Below are 22,689 nucleotides of genomic sequence, written 5' to 3' on the forward strand. Positions count from 1 at the left end.
TCTCTTGCCTTTTATATGAAGTTAACGATATATTATTTTATCAAGAAAAGAACAAAGAAAATTTGTATGAAAAAGTACAAGCTACTTTATTATTTCATGTGCAAATAACACCATTAACCAACACTCAGACATACTAATGGCAAACGTAGAAATTAAATAAACAATCTTTAAAGTACAAAACGAATTTATGAATAAATATATATTTTTTTACTCATTTAAAGATATTGTTCTTAAAAATATATTAAACTTGAGGTTTTATATTCACTTTATATCAGCTTTATTTTAGAAATTTTTTCCAAAAAACAAGGAATGTTCGTGCAAAACAAAAATTCTTTGCAAAAAAAAAATGTAAATCAAATGCCACTTTAGGAAATTTCTTTTCACTTTCTTTGTCATTTTAAAAAAGACATCAACGAACATTATTTGTGACTTACTAAGGAAAATCTAATGCCTTCACCTCTATTATTAAAAATAATTTCTCTTTAAGTTTATTATTTGTAAATTAAACAATAGAGAACATTTTTTATTAATTGAAAAAGAAACAAAAATTCTTTGTCAACGTATTTGAATAATAAACTTTTGATTCTTTACACTATTTAGTATAAAACTATTTACTTTACACTATTTAGTCTAAAACTATTCAGTCCAGAACTATTTAGTTTAAAACTAATCAGTTTAAATAATTTAGCTTAAAGAATTAAAAGTTTATCGTCTGAATTTAAATTCCTCGAATAAAAATGTTAATTTTTTTTTACTTATTTTTAATTACGTTCTTTTAGAATCAACACAAACACCCGAAATGTAATAAACTGATGATCAAAATGTTTTGAAATTATAAAAATATAATTTCTTTCTTATCAAATCTGACAAATTTCGTTAATGCTGTTTTTATGATTAATAAACTTTTAATGGAAATAAATTTAAAGCTGATTAAAGAGAACATAGACCAGAGGCACTATTAAACCGGTGTTCGTCCACGTTGATCGAAGAACGATTTTGGTAATCCACCAAACAAGTGCTAACAAAGCCGCTTGTAGAAGTAAGTGGAACATCATCAACCTAAATGTAAATAAATTTATTAATAATAATCTATTCATAATAATTACTATAATAGTTCCTAAAGTTTCGAACTTTCAAATGAATGACAATTTAACTTTTTTCCTGCAAAAAAAAATATTTTGTATATTAAAAATGTTAATTCTTAGCTGTTTACTTTTAATTATTTTTAAACTACTAATTTATAATTTTATTATCTTCTATCTTCTATATTAATTGTATTTCTCTAATGTGTTCGCAGTTTCAAGTTAGTTGTTGTTTGCTTTTTTGTTTCTTAACTTTTTTAATATGTAAATTGTAACTGTCTATGTTTCTTTCTAAAGTTATCAAGGCATAATATTTTCAAAAAATTAAAAAAAAAGAAATTCTTCCAATTATAATTTTTTAAAAATATTTTAAAATAATTTCTGAAAAATATAAATAAAAATAATCTAATTTTTGAAGAATTACAAATAGGACAGTAAATTTTTATAAATTTTTATTTACATTGTTCGCAGATAATTGAATCTTAAAAAATTATAAGAAAACAATTCTAAGGATTAGTTTTTGAAAATATTTTAATGGAATTTTTTGAAAATAATTGAATTTCTTAAAAGAATTTTTGTATAATTTAAAAATTCTAATTATTTTTTTTGATGAATTTTAATTAAAAATTTTGAACATAATTATTTTTCCAAATTGTTAAAAATAATTCTAAAATGTTATTATTTTTTGTATGTATGTATTTTAATTTTCGGAAATATGTAATTGAAAATACTGAAAATATTGAAATTTCAAAAATTAGAAGCTAACTTTCATTAATTTTCATTTTTAAATTTAAATTTAAAAATTTTTCATTAAAAATTTTTGATAATTAAATTATTTTCCATATTTGATATTAAAATTCTTGAAAACTTGATTTTCAAAAATTCTAATAAAATACTTGAAAACAATTAATTATTTTCAATTAAATTTTACAAAATTTCAATTTTTCTATAAAAATTTTATTACAGATATATTTGAAAAATTTAATTACATATCTTAAGAAATGATTCAAAAATAATTTTTGAAAGATTTGTTTATAGTTCTTTTTCGCACTACAAAAATCGAAATAAGTTGCATTTTATACTAAAAATGTTTGTATTTTGTTACAACATTAGGAAAACAAGTTGAAAAATTCGCAATTTTTGAAAATAAGTTGAAAAAGTCTCAATTTTCTTAATATCCCTGAAAAAAAATTTTTTTCCTGTCATTTCTCTGACTTTACTGATAAAAAATTTGTTTTACTGACATTTCTTTGACTTTACTGACAATAATTTTGTTTTACTGACATGTGGCCACCATGGTTAATAATTGAATGGATTGAACGAACTTACCTTAAGTGAAGATCAATCCAAATTGTATGAGCTGTCTCGTCCGAATAGATCATATATACGTAGTACCGGAGTACTGCTTGTTCTGCCACATCAATTTTAAAAAACAAAAGTTTTTCCCGCTACCAATAGGTGTCTACCGTTCCACTTCCGGTTTCTCCCTCGTTTCGTCATTATATTTTAAAGTTTAGCATAAATCGCATCCGGGAATATTTTATATATGCTGGGTGAGGTGGGAGTGATCTATTCGGACGAGACAGCTCATACAATTTGGATTGATCTTCACTTAAGGTAAGTTCGTTCAATCCATTCAATTGTATTTCACTGTCTCGTCCTTCTAGATCATATATACGTAGATGTTTAAAGAAGAATGCGACTTTATGCTTTCCGCAAGTAGAGATTGTATTTAAATTCAACATTTTAATGTTAATACAATTATATAAGTAATAATTATCTTAGTGAAATAATATAAGTAGTAAATAAGAAAGAAAAAATGAAACATTATAAAAGAGAAGAAAAGTTAGCGAAATGCTAATGCGAATGATTCGGAATTGGATACTGGACGATTATAGAACCTTGCAAAGGTTGATGATGTTGCCGACCATCCAGCCGCCCGACGAATAACCTCTATGTTGGTACCTTTTCAAGCTGCTGCAGAAGTCGATGCATGACGGGTGCTTTGTGCTGAGAAGACTGTCGTGTCAACTCCGCAGGCTTCAATCGTTTCTCTTATCCAGCGACTAATGGTCTGCGAAGAGGCATAGTTATGTGGTTTCCTATGTGTTAGGAAGAGGTAGCCCCTGTTAAGTGTGTTCGTCCTCAGTTCAGCTGTCTTGGAAATATATGTTCGCAGTGCCGATGCTGCACATAAATTAGGCTGCTCAGAGAAAGTAGGAATCTCTAATATGGGTTGATATTCCGATCTTCCTGTCGTCTTGATATGGTCCGTAATTTTGATTAAAATTGGTTCCTTCTCGAGGTAAACGTTCTCGAGTTGAATTGCTGAGAGAGTCTGTATCCTCTGAGCGGTAATCAAGGCCAATATTGTTACCAATTTTTTCGTCAATTCTTCGAGTGTCAGCTCTTCGTTGGGATACCAGGTCGACAATTTATCCAGAACAGGTTTCGGGTCCCACGTGACATCGTATTTATGTCTGCGAGGTCGCAGAGTGGATACTCCTTTAAAGAACCTTGAAATTTGGGCGTTGTTTCCCAACTCGTTCCCCATGATCAATGACAGTGCAGCACGGTAAGTATTTGCAGCGCTGAAAGATTTTGTATGCTTCATTGTTTCAGTTAAGAATTTTAAAACGTCCGAAGTACTGCTTTGAAAAAGATTATTTCCCTCGTTCTGGCAGAATTCCCACCAGACTTGGATTGGCTTGGAATACTGTCTCAATGTTCCTTCGGATATTGAATGAAGCATTATTTCCGCTGCCTCCTCCGTAGCTCCTCTCGCCTTGAACGCTTCCCTGATAATCTCGCTGCTACCAGGGAAAGTGTGTGGTGTAGAGGATGCGTCTCCCTGTGTGGTGAAGATAAGAGATTAGTATGAGGTTCGAAACAAATTGTGTCAGAAATTGATAACGACATAAACAGTGGATACCACGGTTGTGTGGGCCAGAGAGGGACTACAACTACTCCTTCCGCCTGATCTATTTGGATTTTTTGTAGTACTCTAAGTATTACAGAAAAAGGTGGGAAGGCGTAGAACCTGATATTTCCCCAATTTAGTGTAAATGCATCTATGCCAATCGAATCTGGGTCTCTAAGCCAAGAAACATATTTTTTACATTTAGCATTGGCACGCGATGCAAAGAGATCCACCTCAAAAGATCCAAACTCTTTTGTGATCTTTTGAAATGCATAATGTGATAATTCCCACTCTGTTTCTAGTGGGAGTACTCTCGAACCCTCATCTGCCTCTTTGTTCTCTTTGGATGGTAAGTATGATGCATAGATCCACAGGTCTCGCTCTTCGCACCAGGTCCAGATTTTTCTGGCAATTTCTGTCAATAGTGGGTATTGAATACCTCCCATTCTATTGACATATGAAATAGCAACAGTGTTGTCCATACGAAGCAAGATCTCGCAATTACCATCCTGTTTAGCGAAGCATTTTAGACCCAAATAAGCAGCTGTGAGTTCGAGTGCATTTATATGCATCTTACGCTCCTCAGCTGTCCACAACCCATATGCTTTTTCTCCCTTGCAAAAAACTCCCCAACCTGTCAAGGAAGCGTCAGTAAATATTTCTTTCCGAAACTTAAGTTCTCTGATCGGATTAAAATAGAACTTAATTTTTTCAGCCCACCATGACAGGTCATCTTGCACTACGTCCGAGACTGTAATTCGAGCCTTAAAGTTATTATTGACTTTCTGTAAAGCCAAGAACTTTTCTCGCTCGAGTTTTTTCGTGTACATCCAGCCATACTTGATGGCGGGACACGCAGCAATTAGAGTGCCAATGAGCTTCGCAAGTTCCTCTATTTTACAATTTTTGTTAACAATTAATTTCTTTATGAGATGAAAAATTGAACTTCGTTTTTTGTCTGTCAATTCTAATTGAAATTTTTTACTGTCTATTATAAAACCTAAAAATACACATCTCTGTACAGGTCGAAGCTGACTTTTACTCTCACTAACTATGAAGCCTAATGATTCTAGCAAAGTCCGCGCTACATGAACATGCCTGCTGCACTGTTCTTCCGATTCAGCAATGATGAGAATGTCATCTAGATATATTACCATAATTATGCCTTGACATCTTAACTTTTGGATGACTGGCTTCATCAGCTTAGTAAACGTAAATGGTGCTGTACAGAGACCAAATGGCATGCTTGTAAATTGGTATATACTTCCCCTAAAACTGAAACAGAGAAACTTGCGATGCTCTTTGGCGACCGGGACCATGAGGTAAGCATCTGTAAGATCAAGTACTGACATATAACAATTTTTGTGTAGGAGGCGTAGGACAGTTTTCATGTCCTCGAGTTTAAAATGCGGGGCTGTCAAAAATTTATTCAAATTTTTTAAGTTTAATATAAATCGGTCATCGCCGTTTGACTTTGGCCTTAAAAAATAAGAGGATAGAAATTGATCTTGTGACTGTTTGCACTTTAATACCGCCCCTATTTTAATCAGGTTACTTATTGCAACCAAGGTCCTTTCTCCTTCTTCATGTGAAGGTGAGCGAATAATTTGGGTAAACATCTGTTTAGGTTCGTTATCAAAAGGCAAAAAATATCCCTGAACACAATTAATAATAAAAGGATCATTTGTTATTTTTTGCCACTGTTTCATAAAAAATCGCAGTCGACCTGCTGTCTTAGAACTTACCCTTATCTCTTCTGTTGAAACGGTGCCTGGTTCCGAACGTTCCTGTTGCCCTGATAGCCCCCCCTCCTCCAACTCTTGTTGTTGTTCGAGTAGTTCTTCTTGGGGGGGGCTCTCCAGTTTAAAGGAGCCTTCGGTGCTGACGATTTACCCTTGATATTTTGGCTGGTGTTGGATTGGTGTAGAGGTGTTTTGGAAATTTCCTTCCCTGATTTTTCCAGTTCCTTTGCCGCTTTGAGCTTTTCAGCTAGCCCTTCACCAAAAAGCCAAGTGTCAACTCTCGTCTCATCCGCTATTGATTTTAATCGAAAACTAAACGATGGTGTTATAAACGATCTGCGAGTCATTGACATTTCATGTTGAAGGTCTGTTAAAAGCCTACCCACGTCACAAATATCTTCGAAAATGCCAGAGATGTCATTGGAGTTTAGTTCTTTGGCATTTATATTTGCATCTAAAATCACTGAGAGCACTTTGCCGATTGCACTAATAGCGGCACATAACTGTGTTTGAGATGCGACCTGATATTGGTCTTTCCTCACCGCTGTTGAGGTCATGTTCATTTTTATTTCGGGGTTAAGACGCGGAGCACCCATTGCTTGGCAATTCTCAGCTGGTGGGAATTTTTTTACCAATGTTTGTTTTGCTTCTTTTGACAGACCTGTTGCCAAAAAATTGCTCCATAATTGGGCAATCGAGACATGGATGGCAGCACTGACGGTATTTTCCTCAATAGCGCCCTCTTCAAGAAGTTTTAAGAGGTCGGTTTCCTTCCTTACCGACTTTTGTTGAGACTCGTCACGCCTTGAATGTGACTCTCGGGATGAACGATCTGGACTTCCAACTTTGGAACGGCTTCTTGATCGAGAGCGGCTTTTTGATCTAGAGCGGCTTTTTGATCGAGAGCGACTTCTTGATCGAGAGCGGCTTCTTGATTGTGAGCGTCTTCTGGATAAACGTGGCGGGCCTCTCGGGCGCCGTTCTTCGTTACCCTTTTCGATTGGATTCAGGCAAGACGCCTCTCGCAGAGAACGCTCAGTACCTGAATCTCCACGAGATTTGTATTCACGATGCAATTTCCTTTGATCACGATCACGCTTCCTCTCCTGAAGGTGTGACGAGTATTTATTCCTTGAATACTTGTGACTTCGTGAAGAACTTTCTGAGGTTGTGGAAGATGGCGTCGAGCTTCTCTTACGCGTCAGTTCACGCTTCCTTCTTTTCTTATCTTTTCTTAGTTTTTCAACCTTTCTTTTCGACGCCTTCTTCTTCCTGGAGCGACTTTTCTTGTATCTCCCCGACTCGGATCCAGACGATGAACTCATTTTTACTTTCCACTATTAAATAAAATGATATCACTATGTTCGATGTGTAACAGAACGCACAATACAACGTAATGACGAAACGAGGGAGAAACCGGAAGTGGAACGGTAGACACCTATTGGTAGCGGGAAAAACTTTTGTTTTTTAAAATTGATGTGGCAGAACAAGCAGTACTCCGGTACTACGTATATATGATCTAGAAGGACGAGACAGTGAAATACAATTGAATTTGAACATTTAATTATTGAATTTTATTTAAATTTTAGAAAAAAATTGAATTCTTTCGTGAAATTGTTTTGAATATAATTGAATTATTGCAATGAATTTTACTATTTATAAATATAATTAAAATTGCTTTGAAGGATTTATTAAAATCTTAGAAAATAATTGAATTTTTTCGATAAATATTATTAAAAATTTTTTAAAAATGGAATTCTTTCCAGAAATTTTATTAAAATTATTTTACAAATAATTGAATTTTTGCAAAGAATTTTACTATTTATAAATAAAATTGAATTGTTTCGATATATTTTATAACAAATTAAGAAAGCAAAAGTGAAAGAAATTTTATTAAAATTTTGTTTAAAAATAATTAAAATTTTTGCAAAAAATTTTACTATTTATAAAAATAATTGAATTCTTACATACGAAGAATGTTATTATTAATGAAGATAATTGAATTCTTGCGAAGTATTTTATTAAAATTTTTGAAATTAATAAGCAAGAATAAGTATTTAGTAAATTCGTTAATAATTGAATTTTTTTTAAGTTTTGAATCTGTAATCATTTCAAAAATTGATGTTTATACTTGAAAATAAAAATTTTGCAATTTGCATAATAATAATAAATTGAACATGTGCGTAACATTTGATAGTTTAAATAATAATTTTGAAAAATGTCTAAACAAAAAAATTTCATTCATTTGAACGTTTATAACTTTATAAAAATCATTTCATTTTGAATTATTTTGTTGACAAGTTCATAACGTTTTTAATCAACGATTTAAAAGAAAAATTATTTTTCTATTTCAATTTGTATACATTTTTGTATAAAAAAAATACTTTTTTGATCGGCAATTTAAAAAAAAAGTAAACAAAATATTTTATTGTTTTCAGCATGAAAAATATTTTTTTTTCAATCCTTGATCATAAATGTTGTGAACTTCTCGAACTTTTTGAATTTTTCTTCCTCATAGAGAAAAAGGATTGTGTTTTAATTTGAATTAAAATTGAATTTGAATTGAATTATTTTGTATTATTTAGTTTAATTAATTAATTAATTAATTAATTATTTAGTTATTTTTAAGCAAAAATATCTCAAAATTACATAAAAGCCATAAAGTTCGAAAGTAATTATAAAAGATAAAATATTAAAGATAATGAATAATAATTAATTATTTGTCAAATAAAAGTTCTTTTTACCTTTTTATCAGGAAAAGTACTTACATTTTATCCTTGGATCGAGCCTTTTCCAAATGTTTCGGATTCTCCTTGGAGAGATATTGTCTTACGCCTTGAACCAAATCTACAAAGTAATATTCCCAATTTAACGGTCTAATGTCCAATGTAAAGAGCTCCTTGTCTTCTTTTGAAAGAGATTCGTGAAGTTCAAGGGTACGTGAGTTGTCAAACTTCCATTCAGTGAAGATGAACTTCTCCAAAAGAGCCAGTGATCTATTTACATTCGTATGAAGGCGAACCAAACTGCAATCAATAAATTTTCAATGAAGAGCAAATTTATAAACGTTTTACAATTCAGATTTTACAATTATTTTATTCTCTTATTTTTGTTTTTGATATTTTAATTTATGATCCTAAAGTTCCGAGTGTTCAAAATGGACGAAATTCATTTATTTCTTCTTCAAAATAAATTTTTGTGTCTCTATTGAAAAAAAATTAATTCTAAAGTTTCTAAATGTAAAATTTGTTTGTAATTTTTATTGCTGCTAGCAGCGATTTTATAAAAATATTTTTAATAAACAATATTTCGTTCATTTGAACGTTCAAAACTTATGGATGATTTTAATCTTTTTCTGATTTTTCTTAAATTTCAAATTTTAGAAAATTTTAAATTTCTTTTAAATTTTGTTTTTGAATTTAAATTTTAGTAGTACCTACTTTAAAATTACGTAAAATACAGAAAAAATATATTTCGAACTTACATCGGTCTACCACCGGCCACTGTTGTCACAGTGTCCAAAATATATGCGGGAATCATGTGCAAAAAGAAGGCGGAAATTCTAAACCAAAAAAGAGATGGTAAAAATTTCAAAGAAGGATACCAAACAGCACTGCGAAGTGGATATTTGTGTAGAAATTTGTCAATTTTCGGCGCTACCATTTCCCATCTAAATGGATTGCACGTGCTCGACGTGCAGTGATAAATTTTCAGTCCTTTGTTTCTGAAAATGAAAAAGAAAATTAATTTTACGAAATTAATACCCAAACAATTAAAAGAAAATTAATACAATATTATAATATTTTATATTATTTTTCTAAAATTATTTAACACTAATTAAAATAAACAATATAAGAGAAATTAATTCTTAACGCCTGACAAAAATTGTAATAAAATTTAAATTTGAAGAAGAAATAAATAAATTTCATTCATTTGAAAGTGGAGAACTCTAGAGACATTCATTTCTATTTAATAATAGAAGATAAATAAACATAAGGAAAAAATAATCTAATGATTTACAATGACCGCAAATTATGAATAAGAAAGTGGTAATTATTTTTTTGTAAACTGTTTTTAAAAAGATAAAAACACTGCGTCATGAATAAATTTAAATATAATTAACACTTAAATAAGTGAATCTTGGGAAAAATGGTGAAATTTAAGAAATATCAATTACTTCTCTCGACCAACATTGTAGGCAGCGACAAGAATAGTATTTGCAACAATGTCAACAGGAATGTAGTCGTAAATGAGATCTTGTGCAATCGGCAAACGTCTCACGACTCCTTTACTTGCTCCCATCAAAAATCCTTGTGGTCCATTCTTCGAAATTGTCCATCCTGGCACTGGTTCGTTCCAAGCTCCGGTAACTGCAAAAATTATTCTATCTTTACCATACACTTTACACTAAAAATTAAAGAAAAAAACGCAATATTTCGATTGTAACTTTTTAACTCTCTCTTTTGATATTTTTATATTTTAATAATCTGATAGTTTAAATATTTAAAAAATAGTTTAAATTATGACTACCAGAAAAAAGCGAACAAATTGGAAAAAAATATTTGATAATCTGCACGAAAAAAAATGTAAATTGTAATTTTTACTAAACTTTTTACTAACATTTTTCTAAACCTGAACTGGAATTTCTGTCAATTTTTTCTATTTCCAGAGTAAATTTTACTACCTCCGAAGTAAATTTTTCTAACTTTACTAAAATTGACTTTGGAAATAGTAAAATTTATTTCGAACGTAGTAAATTTTACTTCGAAAATAGTAAAAATTGCAGGAAATGCGCAGAAATTCCAAACAGTTAAGGTTTTACTTTGTAAATAGTAAAAGTTACTTTATTTCTTTTTTCAGTGTGGTTAAAAATCTTTTATGAGGTTAAAAATCTATTGTGACTATTAAAAAGGGGACAAATTGCAAAAAAGTGTATTACTCATGGAGGGGCGAAGAATCGTGGCAGGTAGATTGGAATTCGCGACTTCATGTTCGGCCAAATGCTTTGTGAAAGTGTACGGATTGGGATGATCTTTAATAATATTTTTTGTCTCTTCCACCAAAACTTGATCGTCCGTTCTTTCGACCATTTTCAGAAATTCCTTCACGTCTGCAGGAGGAGGATAGAGTTTCTCTTGGACTTCATTCATTACCGAGTTGACATAAGCACTTGAAATATGAACCAACGCCTGAATAGAAAATGAAAAATAAATTTTGTGCAATATTTGCCAGTGAAAATTATTCACTTATGTCATATTTAAAAGATAAATAAATAATTCCATCAATACTTCGGTCCGGAAAGAAAACATTACGAAATTGAAATTAAAATCGAAATTTAATCAAATTTGAAATCGAATTGAATTGAAATTTAATTGAATTAAAATTGGAATCGAATTGAATCGAAAATTAAAAAAAAGAATTTAAATTAATAGGAAAACTAAATTAAAAGAACTTTTTTACCTTAAGATCGCGAATTTCCTGCGAGATGAGAACGACACGTCGAGTGCCCAATAAATTAATATTGACAGTACTCTTTAAATCGGCTTCAAAGTCCAATGTTGCTGCAGAATGTATAACAATATTGACATGTTCCACTAATGTCAATCTGTCATTAGCCGAAAGAGCCAAGTTCTCCTCTCCAACATCTCCTGCGACAGGGATTAATTTTTTAAAGAGATTCTCGCCATTCTCTCGCTTAATTCTCTCGAATACCTGCGAAATTTCAACATTTCTTAATATTTCTATTAAAATAAACTAAACACTAACATAATTAACACAACTTATTTTGATTTTTATAATGCGAAAAATAACTATAAACAAATCTATCAAAAATTATTTTTGAATATAATACCTAGTTAAAATTTTGTAAAATTTAATTGATAATAATTAAATTACTTCAAGTATTTTGGTACAATTTTTGGAAATAAACTTCTAAAGAATTTAATTGCAAATTTTAAAAATAATTAAATTATCAAAAATTTTAATGAAAAATCTTTAAAGGTAAATTTAAAAATGAAAATTAGCTTCTAATTTTTTTAAAATTCAATATTTTTAATATTTTTAATTACATATTTCCAAAAATAATAACATTTTAGAATTATTTTTAACATTTTGGAGAAAACAATAATGTTCAAAATTTTTAATTAAAATTCATCATAAAATCCATTTTTTTAAAATTTATACAAAAATTCAATTATTTTCGAAAAATTACATTAATAAAATATTTTTAAAAACTAATTATTAGAATTGTTTTGTAATAATTTTTTAAGATTCAAAATTTACTTTTTGGACTTATTAAAATTTTTGAGAAATCATGGTCCTGTTTATAATTAAAATTCTTCAAAAATTTGAACATTTTTATTTATACTTTTCAAAAATTCAATTATTTTTAAAAGATTTTACCAAATTTTAATTGTTTGAAAATTTTTCAAAATTGGAAACTATTATCGTTGAAAAATTATTTTAAAATATTTTTTAAAAATTAATTGTAATAATTTCTTTATTATAATTTTTTGAAAATATTTTACCTTAATAACTTAAGAAAAAACTATGGAGAGTCACAATTATTATAAAAAATTTAGTTTAAAATGTATTTAAATAATTGAATTGTAGAAGAACTCTTGGAAAATTATTTAAATTAATTGATTCAGAGATGAAGTTTAGTTGAAAATTGTAGAAAATAATTAAATTCAGAAAGGGTTATAATTGTAATTTTTAGAAAAAATGGTTAAAATTCATAAATTTTACTCATTTTCCGCAAACATTAATATTTTTCTCTGTAAAAAGACTTTTGTTAGGGAAAGTAATTTTAAGGTCAGTAAATTGTCAGGGAGTAATAAAGGAGTGCGAATTTCAATCACACGGGTTTACAAAAGAAACTAAAAAAATTTCATGATCCGGTTAGAAATTCCATGAGATTTCCATGATTTCCAGGTTTTCCATGACTTGTAGAAACCCTGACAAATAAAACATTAAACCAAATAAATTAAATATTACATTTCTAACAATTAATATCAATAAAAACGTAGTTTTTGAAAATTTAATTCTTTCTTTTCAATTTGAAAAAAATGAAATAACAAACTAATAATTTGAAAAACGTAGGAATTAAAAAATCAAAAACGATTTCTAATGTAAAAAAAATTGAAAATTTAGAATTTAGAAAAATGTTTGAATTATGAAAATAACATTGACCTAGAGATTTAATCGAATGGAAGATGGAAATAAATGTATAAACATTATGTAATAATTAGTGCCGTTGAACTTTGGTATCACAATGAGAAAAGGTGTGCCATGACTATTTAAAATTGCTTTAATAATTGAACAATTTGAATTGTAGATTTCTGCTAATCGACAGCTAAATACCTTTTAGGACAAAAAACAACAAACTACGATTTAAATAAATAAACAGTAAAGCATGGAAAATATTTAATGAAGATTCAACCAGAGTTTAAGCATTTTTCAAATAATTTATCTTTTAATACCTCTAATTGAGTATAATCGACAAAAATCTCTAAACGAAAATAAAGAAAATAAAATAATAGAATCGAATTTATTTCTGCTTTACAGAAATGATATATTTTTGAACAAAATAACTAAATAAAATTAAATATCCTATTAAGAAAATTTATTTAAAATTTTTTGATTTTTGATTTAAAAAAAAATTTTTTTAATCAAATTAAATTAATAAATTAAACCACGTTTACTTTCTGGCCAAAAGGCTGAAGTTTCAATAAATTGTTATAGAATTAAATAAATAAATTAAATAATAAATATATAAATAAATACCTACATAAATAAAATATAAATAATTGAATAGAATTTTGGCTTATTTAATTTAAATATAAAATACTATCAGGGAAATATCTAGAAAAATAAATTGATAATTTTTTCCAGAAAAAAAAGTAAAATCTCTCTCGCCTTTTTTTTGGAAATAAAACTTTTGCGACTTACCGAATTTTTCGTCAATTCCTCGAGTCTCTCTTGAATTTCTTTGCCTTTTTTCGGTCGAATTAAAACGTAAATATTATTGACACCTGGACAGCATCGAAGTAATTTTTCAATAACACAAATTCCTAGAAAGCCGGTACCACCAGTGATGAACACGTTTTTCTCGTTGAAAAAATTGGCCACATCTGAACTTGCCATTGCTCTCTATATTTTTTGTTTTTGGTAAATTCACCTTTCTCTCTTAAAGAAACAGAAAAAAATCAAAATTACACGTGAAATATATAGTTAAAAGAATATTAATATCGAAATGATTAAAGCACCAAATCCGACGCAAACAAAAATCAAACTGAAAAAGTAGGCAAATCCAAATATTTCTAACACGAGGTGCTACGTCACAACGTCGAATTCGCCGAGAGTGGGAAAAGATCGGTTTTAAAATGAGTAAAGGGAAAAAGATGCTGAATCGAAACGTGTTGAAAAGAGAAGAATTAAGTGACAGGAGATTCAGCCAGTAACGGCATCACGACCAAAGTTTCCCGAAGAAACGAAGATACTTTTTCTTTAATACTTTTATTTTGTTTTTTTTTTGTGGTTTGAATTTTATGTTTTACAAGAATTTTTTACGTCTGTTCGAATAATTTACTTCTTTGCAAACTTTTCATTAACTTTCTTTCATTATTAATGCAAACCTTTTTTTTCATTCAATGCACTCTCTGTACAACTATTATTTTTCACACCACGCGAGTGATTGAGTCATTAAGTAAACTTTTTTTATTTTCGCTAATTTCCATTCATGCGAAGATAAAAATATTTTAATGAACTTCTCTCCTCTATTATATATAAATACTATACTAGCGAATAAAAAGAAATAATTACCAAGTTCTTTTTTCATTATTATTGAATCAATTTTATTGTAATTATTCGTGCGACTATTTATACCGTTAGAGTCAAAATTTCTACTTCAAAAAAATGTCTAATCCTCTAATCTAAAACCGGTTTTAAACCCTGTAAAATGAAAAAAAAATAAAATATTTCTATTCAAAATTAAATATTTTCGATCAAATAAATACTTTTGAATATTTAAAATTCTTTCAAGAATTAAAAATTATTTTAATTAATTAAATTTAATATTTAAATACAATATCGAAATTTATTTATTCAAAATGTATTTTGAAAACAAAGCGAAAAAGTGAAGAATATTTTCAATTATAAGAGATAATATTAAATTGAGAATTTGAGATTTTATATAATGAGTTTATAAAATAATAATATTTTACTCTCATTACATCGCGAGATTACTTTCACAAAGGATAGCGAAATTTTTTTCTGTTATAATTTTCGTGTAATTTGTATTCAGATTGAAGAAATTTTCATGTATACAATATAATTGGAGAGAGGCATTATTAAGTGATGTATGTCAAGGATCTAATTCTCCTTGAAGTTATTTTGCGTCATTTTTAATTCAAAGAGGTAAAAAAAATGGTACATTTTTACTTCTTTGCTTCGTACGCGCCAATTGCTTACCGGTTATAGTAAATACCCCGTAATCAATAATAAAAATAGAAAAAAAAGAAATTATTATTTTATCGTTTCGTATATTTAATTATGGAGACTAGTGTAACCAGTACTCTAATTTCTGTGTCGAAATTGATAATCATGGAATGCTTGCACTCCATGAAGGAAAAAACCTACATAGCTAGTAATTATTATTTAATTGTATTTAATTGCGATAAAAAGTTGTATATAGTTGTATATTTACCTTTGTTATGCTTTGTTAATAAAGTTCGACTACTGTTTTAAGACTAATTTCCTAGTTCTTTTCAATATAAATTAATCAGCGGAATAATAAGATTTCAATAATTGTTTTCTTTATTCCTTTGGATAAACATGTTTTAGCAGACGACGCACGAATCGAGTGACATCTGGTGGCGAATTTCGCGCGCGATTTTTGAACATCCGCCCCTGTGGAATGTCTTTCTGACTACTTCCTGTAAGGCTGGTTGCATACTTTATTGCAAATTGCAACAACCGTCATCGTCAATTCAATTTAGCAGTTAATAGTAAACAATGTTTCAAGAATGTTTATTGATTTCTAATAATTTTAATTTCAAGTGAATACCTAAGAGGATAATAGAAGTTATTTATTTAGATAATAATAATTCGAATATAAATTAAAAGAATGTGTATATCAAAGGTCGAATTGCACCTTTTTATCTTCAATAAACACTTTTTAAGTCAAATCCGTCAAATCTTAAATTCTTAATCTTTAACGTTCTTAACATTCTTAATTTAAATGATTTCAATAGTATTCGAATAGCAGCTTAGCAATTATCGGAGAATTATAAAATAGTCGATTGTACCATCATTTCGAAAGTGAGTAGGTATCAGATTTTTTACAACGTCAATATTTAATAGTTAAATTAATGACAAAATGTCAACATAACCTAAAGAAACTAATGCGGGTTCGTTTGATTCGTTACGTTCTTTATTTATTATCTTTGTTATTATCGTTATAGTATTCTTTAAAATATCTCCATGTTTGGCATTTTTGTTATTAAATTACAATTTTATAAATACAATTCGGTAATAAAATTCGAGAATAAAAAAAAGTGCATTTTCTTCAAATTGGAAATTTAAAAATACTGTTTTTTATGAATATTTCAATAAAGACAATTACCTTTTCTTTTTGTATAGATAAAAACTATTTGCCGAGTTTGTTAACCTGTTGCTTGTTAATAAATGTAAAAATAGCGTAAAATTCACTTTGGATATTAATGACGAACGGACAAATATCCCTTTGATCATATGCCAAATTGTATGTCAATGAAAGAAGTTATAGTGATCGCGAATGTGTTTAGAAAATGTTGGAAAACTCACTTTTCATTAAATAGCGAGAAAAGAGTTGTGTCTGCCAGACAAACAGTTAGACAGATCAACAGACTGATAATTCAAAATTGTTCATTTTTTTTCGGAAAAATTATCTCACTATTCTCGTTGTTTTATTTTTCTATTTTCTAAACAGAAATAATATTTTGTTTTTTTTATAGGTATTTATTTATATTATTAAATCAAAAAACCATACGAATTGTTACGTGAAATTAGACATGTGTCAAGATTACGAAAATAGCTAACCTCGTGAGATGCGTTGGCCGATACACTTTTGATTTTCGTATATTGAAAAACCACTGCTTCCGCTCTTCTTTTTTTCATACCTATGCCGATTTCTTCTTCAAAACTCTGGTACTAAATTTTCTTTAATTTCCACTCTCTCTGTAAGTATTATTTTATATTTCTCCGCAATAAATCATTTATTTATTTATTTCAAAATTCCCGCATTATCTTTTAATAATAATAATAATTAATCTAGGTATTAATTTTTAAATTTACTTACAGTGAAAATTCATCAATTTTAGAAAAAAAGAAAAGTTAAAAAAAACTTTCCGAAGAAAGTGTTACTTTATTTTCTTTTTTTTGATTAAAAATAGATTTAGATAACATTTATTTGTCCTAGGCATTCTATAATTATTATATGAGGACCTTCATTAATTAGCAAGTGGTTTGCCAATCATGCAACCAATCTTTTGCCAAGATTTTTTTTGCTTAATTACTTAATGAAAAGAAATGACTGAAAAAAATGATCTTTTTCATTTTCTCTTCGTTTGACACAAATTTTTATTCTTGGGATTTTCCAATTGTCGTCATAATTTTTTTGTTTTGCTTTAAAATCTATTTCCTCTTTGCTATTCTACTTTTCTTGTCTGCGACATTTATTTTTACTAAAAAGTCTGCAGATGAAAGTGAAATGAAGAAAAAATATTTTTTCGTTCCGATATATTGACATTTTATCACTTATTATTGGTGGTAAAATTTGATTTATTATATTTTTTTATTTTTTATTTATTAAATTTTCTATTTTTGATTTATTCGATTTTCTATTTTTTATTTATTAAAAATTTTTATTTATTGAATAAAAAAAAGCAATCATGTTTTTTTACTTCTATTAAAAGAAACAGGATTCAATTTGCACATACAAAGTATTAAAATCGATTTTAATAATTTCTTAACAAAAAAAAAAATTAGTAATTTTTTTTCTGATTGTGAAAAAAATAAGATTAAATTTTTACTGAAAAATTTGTACACAGAAAGTAAGAAAATCGATTTTAATCATTTCTTGGCAAAAAAAGAAGTTATGGTCAATTTTTTTGAGATTTAAATTATCAAGGTACTTTCAGTAAATTATTGTCTTTTTTCGCAGGTGATGTGGGAGGACAATGAGCCTAAAAATGAGGGAGGGTCCTAAATGGTGGAAATTTGGCATCTTATTCCAATGCCATTTGAACGGCAACGACTTGGTTTTGGCTCGTGTAGCTTTGCCGGCTCTCATTTTCAGATCAGAGTTTTGGATGAATCGGCGCGCGAAGGTCCTCTCTCAAAAGTATAACGTCCCTCCCTCCCTCACTCACTCTCTCTCACTCTCTTCAATTGTGATTGGATTATCAATATTTTTAAAGGAAGAACTGAAAATATTTCAATTTGTTTCTGGTGATTCTCTTTAATTGGAGGCCATGAAGTGGTATGTGTGAAAAAGTGTATTTTATACTTAACAATTAAGTTTCAAAAATTTCTCGTGACTTTTTTCTCGATATTAGATAATTAGGTAAAGTTAAATATCGAAGTTGTGAGCGAACGATAATATTTTGCTTAAGCACTTTGTGGGTTTAAAAAAGAATTTTTTTATACACTGTGAAAAAGGAGTATTATTAATTCATTATTAAAGAATAATTAATAATTATTCACTCTTATAAATTGTCTTTTGAAAATTGTTAAAAAAAAGTTTAAAAATCTAGATTAAAAAAAAATTGAAATCTACATTAAAATTGTAAGTACATGAAGATTTTCTTTTTTCAGTGTACAAAAAGATTTTTTGTTTTATTCCTAAAGTTTCGAACTACATTTTTTTGCTTCTGTTAATTTTGTATTTTATTTAAAAAATTATTTGTTTATCAAAAAGTCTTAACTAAGAATTAATTAATTATTCTTCTCTGTGTATTAATTTTAAATTTAAATTTTAATTTTAAATAATATTCAAATCTAGAAAAAAATGTCATTCATAAACGGTCAAAACTTTAGGAAAGTCATTTCTTCATTTTATCAACTGATCATTTCTTTTTTATAAAAAGAAATTTTTTTTTAAAGAAAAAAAGGAATTTTAAGAATTTTTTTTATCTAACTAAAACAATTTTCCGCAGTGTTTAATATAAATTCTTATAAATTGTTAATTAAACGATATGGCACGTGTGAAAAAAAATTTCTTATAAACTATTTTTGCTTGAAAAACTCTAAGGAAATCGATTTATCCGACAATTATTATTATTATGCTAATTATGAACATCATGTGCTTTCGATATTATGTGCACAATATAAGCTTATATGGCTTTCGTTTTTCTTTAACAACTATATTATTAATTTTCCATTTAAATATTTTTTTAACATTCGTCATTTGTGTACATAAACACCTTAAAAGAAAATTGAAATTGAAATTTTATTTTCGTCTTTTAAAAAGAAAGCTCGTAAAAAAATAATTGAACTTTTCCATCAAAATTTCGTGACTTAGTTCAATTTAAATGTTCGAAATCAATAATATTTTTTTCTCTCAAAGGTCATGATAATAATAATATTTCTCAAATCTGATTGTTATTGCCGATGTTTTATTGAATTGTAAAATCGTTCTCAGAATTGCCGCTGTGGTTAATAAATTCCAAAAATAATATTTTCAAATGCAGAAAGGTCATAAAGAAAAAGAAATGTTGTTTTAAAATTAATTTGTACCGGGTATTTTGTTCTGTCATAAAGAATTAATCAATAGATTCTGACTAATTAAATAATATTTTTTTAAATATTTTTATTGAAATTATCATTAATAATTAAATTATTAATAATTAAAATTATTAGTAATAATAATATTAACAATAATTTAATTTTAATTAATAATTTATTATTAGAACTTTACTGTATTATTAATAATAATTTTAATGATCATAATTTTAATAAAAAATATTAATAAAAATAATATTAATAAAATACTAGAAATAAAGAATAAAAAGTGAATAAGTTTGTTACTCATTACTAGAAAAATTAATTGACAAGTTACTTTTCAACGGCACGCTTTAATATGAGAGGACACGTGTTTCTAAATAGACGCGAAGTTAAGAATAAATTAGATAATATAGAACATATAACAAAAAATATTTTTTTTTAGAATCAAAATAAAAATTGATACCAACCAAAATTTGTTTTTTTCTTTATTTCTTTTTTTAACGAACAAAGGAGAATTTAATCACCAAAGAAAAATTTAGTCTGAACCAACGAATAAAATAGAATTTTAATATTAAAATCTACAAGAAAAGTTTTTTTTGAATTTGAAATTAAAGACTTTTTTTGTTCTGAATGTTAATAATTTTCAATTGAATAATTTTTGACTTATTTACTACATTATTTACAAAAATAATAATTTTTCAAAAAAAAAACACTTTTCTTTATTTTATTTATTTGTATAATACATTTTCCCTTTTGTCACTTTATTTATTTTTTCTTTCTTTCATTTTTCTCAATTATTTATAAACATGAACGTCACATAATGTTACTCAATTTTTATTGGAAGAATCTATCGATTAATGATGTGTAGAACAAACTGCTTTTTTTCAATATTACACCTGACCCAATTGCCATAAATGAAGTTTTAAGGATTACGTTTACATTTCAAGTCATTTGTACACGTTGTCCTAATTACAAAATAAATCGAAAAAAAATTGTTGTAATGTAAAGAAATATTTAAAAAAAAATAGTTCATAACAATTTTTTTTGTACTGAAATTAAAAAAATTTATTTTTTTTATAATTGAAATTGATTTAAAAAATTTTAAATGATCAGTTGATAATGATTTAGTTTATACCTAGATAATAATTTCTGTTTTCTTGACCTAGGAATCATTCCTCGCGGAACATAATCGAAAATATAAAGAAAAAAAATACAAAAAAAGAGTGTTTTTTTGGTGCGGAAATCTAACTCTAGTATCATAAACAGAATGGGGCTGCTTAAAAATAGATGTTTAAACTTAAATTATATTTCTCTCTTGAAGAAGAAGAAGAAGAGAGTATATATTAGTAAACCTTTCTGTCTTTCGTGGACAAAACTTTATAAGCAAAGTGGAGAGAAAAGAAAGATAATATACAAACTCTCGCAAAATTTACTGTCTCGTAACATGATTTTGTCCGCGCTCTTTACAATTTAAAAGAAAAACTGAGGGAGAAATGCGTGTGGAAAAAAAATTGAAATAAACTTAAAAGCTTTTCTTTTTTATTATAATTCTTTGAATTTTGGAAAAAGAATCCTTTTGTTAAAAAAAAGATACAACATTGAACATTGAAAGATCGAACATTGAACTCAAAATTTTATTTATCAAAGAAATAATTATTTATAGGTAGTAACAATATCATAATTTTAGTATTTAATGAAAATAATAATAAAAGTAATTATAAAATAATAATAATAATAAGTAGCAATAATAATAATAATAATAATAATAATAATAATAATAATAATAATAATAATAATAATAATAATAATAATAATAATAATAATAATAATTAGGGGACAAGGTCCGTTTATATTGAAAATAAAAAAAATTATAATAATTATAGGAATTAAAAAAAATGTTAACAATTGGAAAGTTTAGTGCTTTGAAGATAAACGTCATTCGGTTTTTGTTTATTGTCCAAATAACAAGTTTGCAGAAATATTTCGAGCAAATAATTAATATTTTTTTTTTAAATTCGTTAAAACATGAGTGTTTTGCAAAATCTTCAGAATGCTCTATCTAGTATGACATCAATTGGCATCAACAATAATAATTTAACAAGCCTAGAAGCTAGCCACACAGACCAATAAATTTCCATTATTTTCATAATTAATTGCTTTTACTATTTTATGACAAAATTTATCAATTTTTTTCGAAACACCTGCTTTTTAAGTAAATATTAAATTAAGGCTATATAATTAAAAGTATAAAGAATTTTACTAAAATTTTTGAAAATCCTAATTGAATTCTTCTAAAGAATTTCTTTGAATTTTTTTTTAAAAGAATAGAGTTTTTTTTAATAATTTTATTTGAAAATTTTTAAAGTAATTGAATTTTTCGAAGATTTTTTTTCAAGTTTTTTAAATAATCGTGTTAATTGAATTCTTTCGAAGAATTGATAATATTAATGTTTTTGACAATAATTGAATTTTTTCAACAAATTTCTTCAATTTTTTGAATATAATCGATTTTGTTAATAATTGTAATTAATAATTTTACTATTAAATTTTATTAAAATTATTGATAGAAAATTAAAATCTTTTAAACAATTTTATTAGAGTTTTTCTAAATAATTAAATTCTTTTGAAGAATTTCTTTAATTTTTTTGAAATAATATAGTTTTTTTTAAATAATTTTAATTGAAAATTTTGAAAATAATTGAATTAAACAAAGAATTTTTTTCAACTTTTTAAAATAATCGTGCCTGTTAATAATTAAAATAAAAAATAATTGAGTTCATTCATGACATTTTTTTTAAATTGCATTTAAAATAATTGAATTCATCAGAAGAATTTTATTATTTATAAAAATAATTTAAATCTTGCGAAGAATTTTACTATTTATAAAACTAATAGTTGAATTGTTTCGAAGAATTTATTAAAATTTTTAGACAATAATTGAATTCTTTCGTAAAATTTTATTAAAATTCTATTGAAAATAATTGAATTCCTGCAAAGAATTTTACAATTTAAAAAAATAGTTGAATTCTTTCTAAGAATGTTATTTTTTACGTTGGTGAAGTTTACAATGTTTATAATCAACGATTTGGAAGAAAATATATTTTTCTGTATAAATTTTTATATATTTTTGTATAAAAAAATGTTTTTTATAATTTTTTGACCCATAATTTGAAAGAGAAAA

At 26.9% G+C, this 22,689-nt stretch overlaps 3 protein-coding genes across 6 annotated transcripts in view; 1 reads left to right on the top strand and 2 right to left on the bottom strand.

The window, feature by feature from the left end:
• Nucleotides 1-61: 61 nt before the first annotated feature.
• LOC122511695 (putative fatty acyl-CoA reductase CG8306) lies at nt 62-15,601 on the bottom strand. 2 transcript variants are annotated; one of them, XM_043627105.1, is made up of 8 exons: nt 15,451-15,601; nt 13,695-13,931; nt 11,205-11,456; nt 10,684-10,933; nt 9,922-10,114; nt 9,229-9,468; nt 8,513-8,770; nt 62-1,059 (listed from the first exon to the last, which is right to left on the bottom strand). In XM_043627105.1, the coding sequence occupies exons 2-8, from the start codon at nt 13,887-13,889 to the stop codon at nt 921-923; spliced, it is 1,527 nt and encodes a 508-aa protein (XP_043483040.1). In that variant the 5' UTR covers nt 13,890-13,931; nt 15,451-15,601; the 3' UTR covers nt 62-920. The 2 variants fall into 2 exon arrangements, with proteins under 2 accessions (XP_043483040.1, XP_043483041.1); XM_043627106.1 differs by lacking the exon at nt 15,451-15,601 and having other exon boundaries at nt 13,695-14,086.
• On the bottom strand, nt 3,796-7,345 carry LOC122511696 (arginine/serine-rich coiled-coil protein 2-like). Its single transcript, XM_043627107.1, has 2 exons — nt 5,748-7,345; nt 3,796-3,933 (listed from the first exon to the last, which is right to left on the bottom strand). Exon 1 carries the CDS (start codon nt 7,067-7,069, stop codon nt 5,750-5,752), a length of 1,320 nt encoding a protein of 439 aa, XP_043483042.1. The 5' UTR covers nt 7,070-7,345; the 3' UTR covers nt 3,796-3,933; nt 5,748-5,749.
• Nucleotides 15,602-17,992: 2,391 nt separating the features above from the next.
• The window catches only part of LOC122511697 (tau-tubulin kinase homolog Asator), a 41,368-nt gene continuing 36,671 nt past the window's right edge, over nt 17,993-22,689 (top strand). Inside the window, exon 1 of one of the 3 annotated variants that reach the window (XM_043627108.1) lies at nt 17,993-18,264. In XM_043627108.1, the coding sequence (XP_043483043.1) occupies nt 18,257-18,264 (8 nt within the window). In that variant the 5' untranslated portion in view covers nt 17,993-18,256. The remainder of the gene's footprint in view (nt 18,265-22,689) is intronic. The other 2 variants (XM_043627109.1, XM_043627110.1) reach the window with 2 other exon arrangements.

This window comes from Leptopilina heterotoma, unplaced genomic scaffold (assembly GCF_015476425.1).
Source record: "Leptopilina heterotoma isolate Lh14 unplaced genomic scaffold, ASM1547642v1 Lhet_9, whole genome shotgun sequence".
Classification (NCBI taxonomy): Eukaryota; Metazoa; Arthropoda; class Insecta; order Hymenoptera; family Figitidae; genus Leptopilina; species Leptopilina heterotoma.

What these genes read in the sequence shown, in the direction of transcription:
- LOC122511696 (XM_043627107.1), bottom strand. Translation starts at nt 7,069, where the DNA reads ATGAGTTCATCGTCTGGATCCGAGTCGGGGAGATACAAGAAAAGTCGC.
- LOC122511695 (XM_043627105.1), bottom strand. Translation starts at nt 13,889, where the DNA reads ATGGCAAGTTCAGATGTGGCCAATTTTTTCAACGAGAAAAACGTGTTC. An exon ending in AGGAAATTCGCGATCTTAAG is followed by an intron (nt 10,934 to 11,204) that starts GTAAAAAAGTTC and finishes TTTTCTATTCAG; the next exon opens with GCGTTGGTTCATATTTCAAG. An exon ending in GATTCTTCGCCCCTCCATGA is followed by an intron (nt 10,115 to 10,683) that starts GTAATACACTTT and finishes TAATTTTTGCAG; the next exon opens with TTACCGGAGCTTGGAACGAA.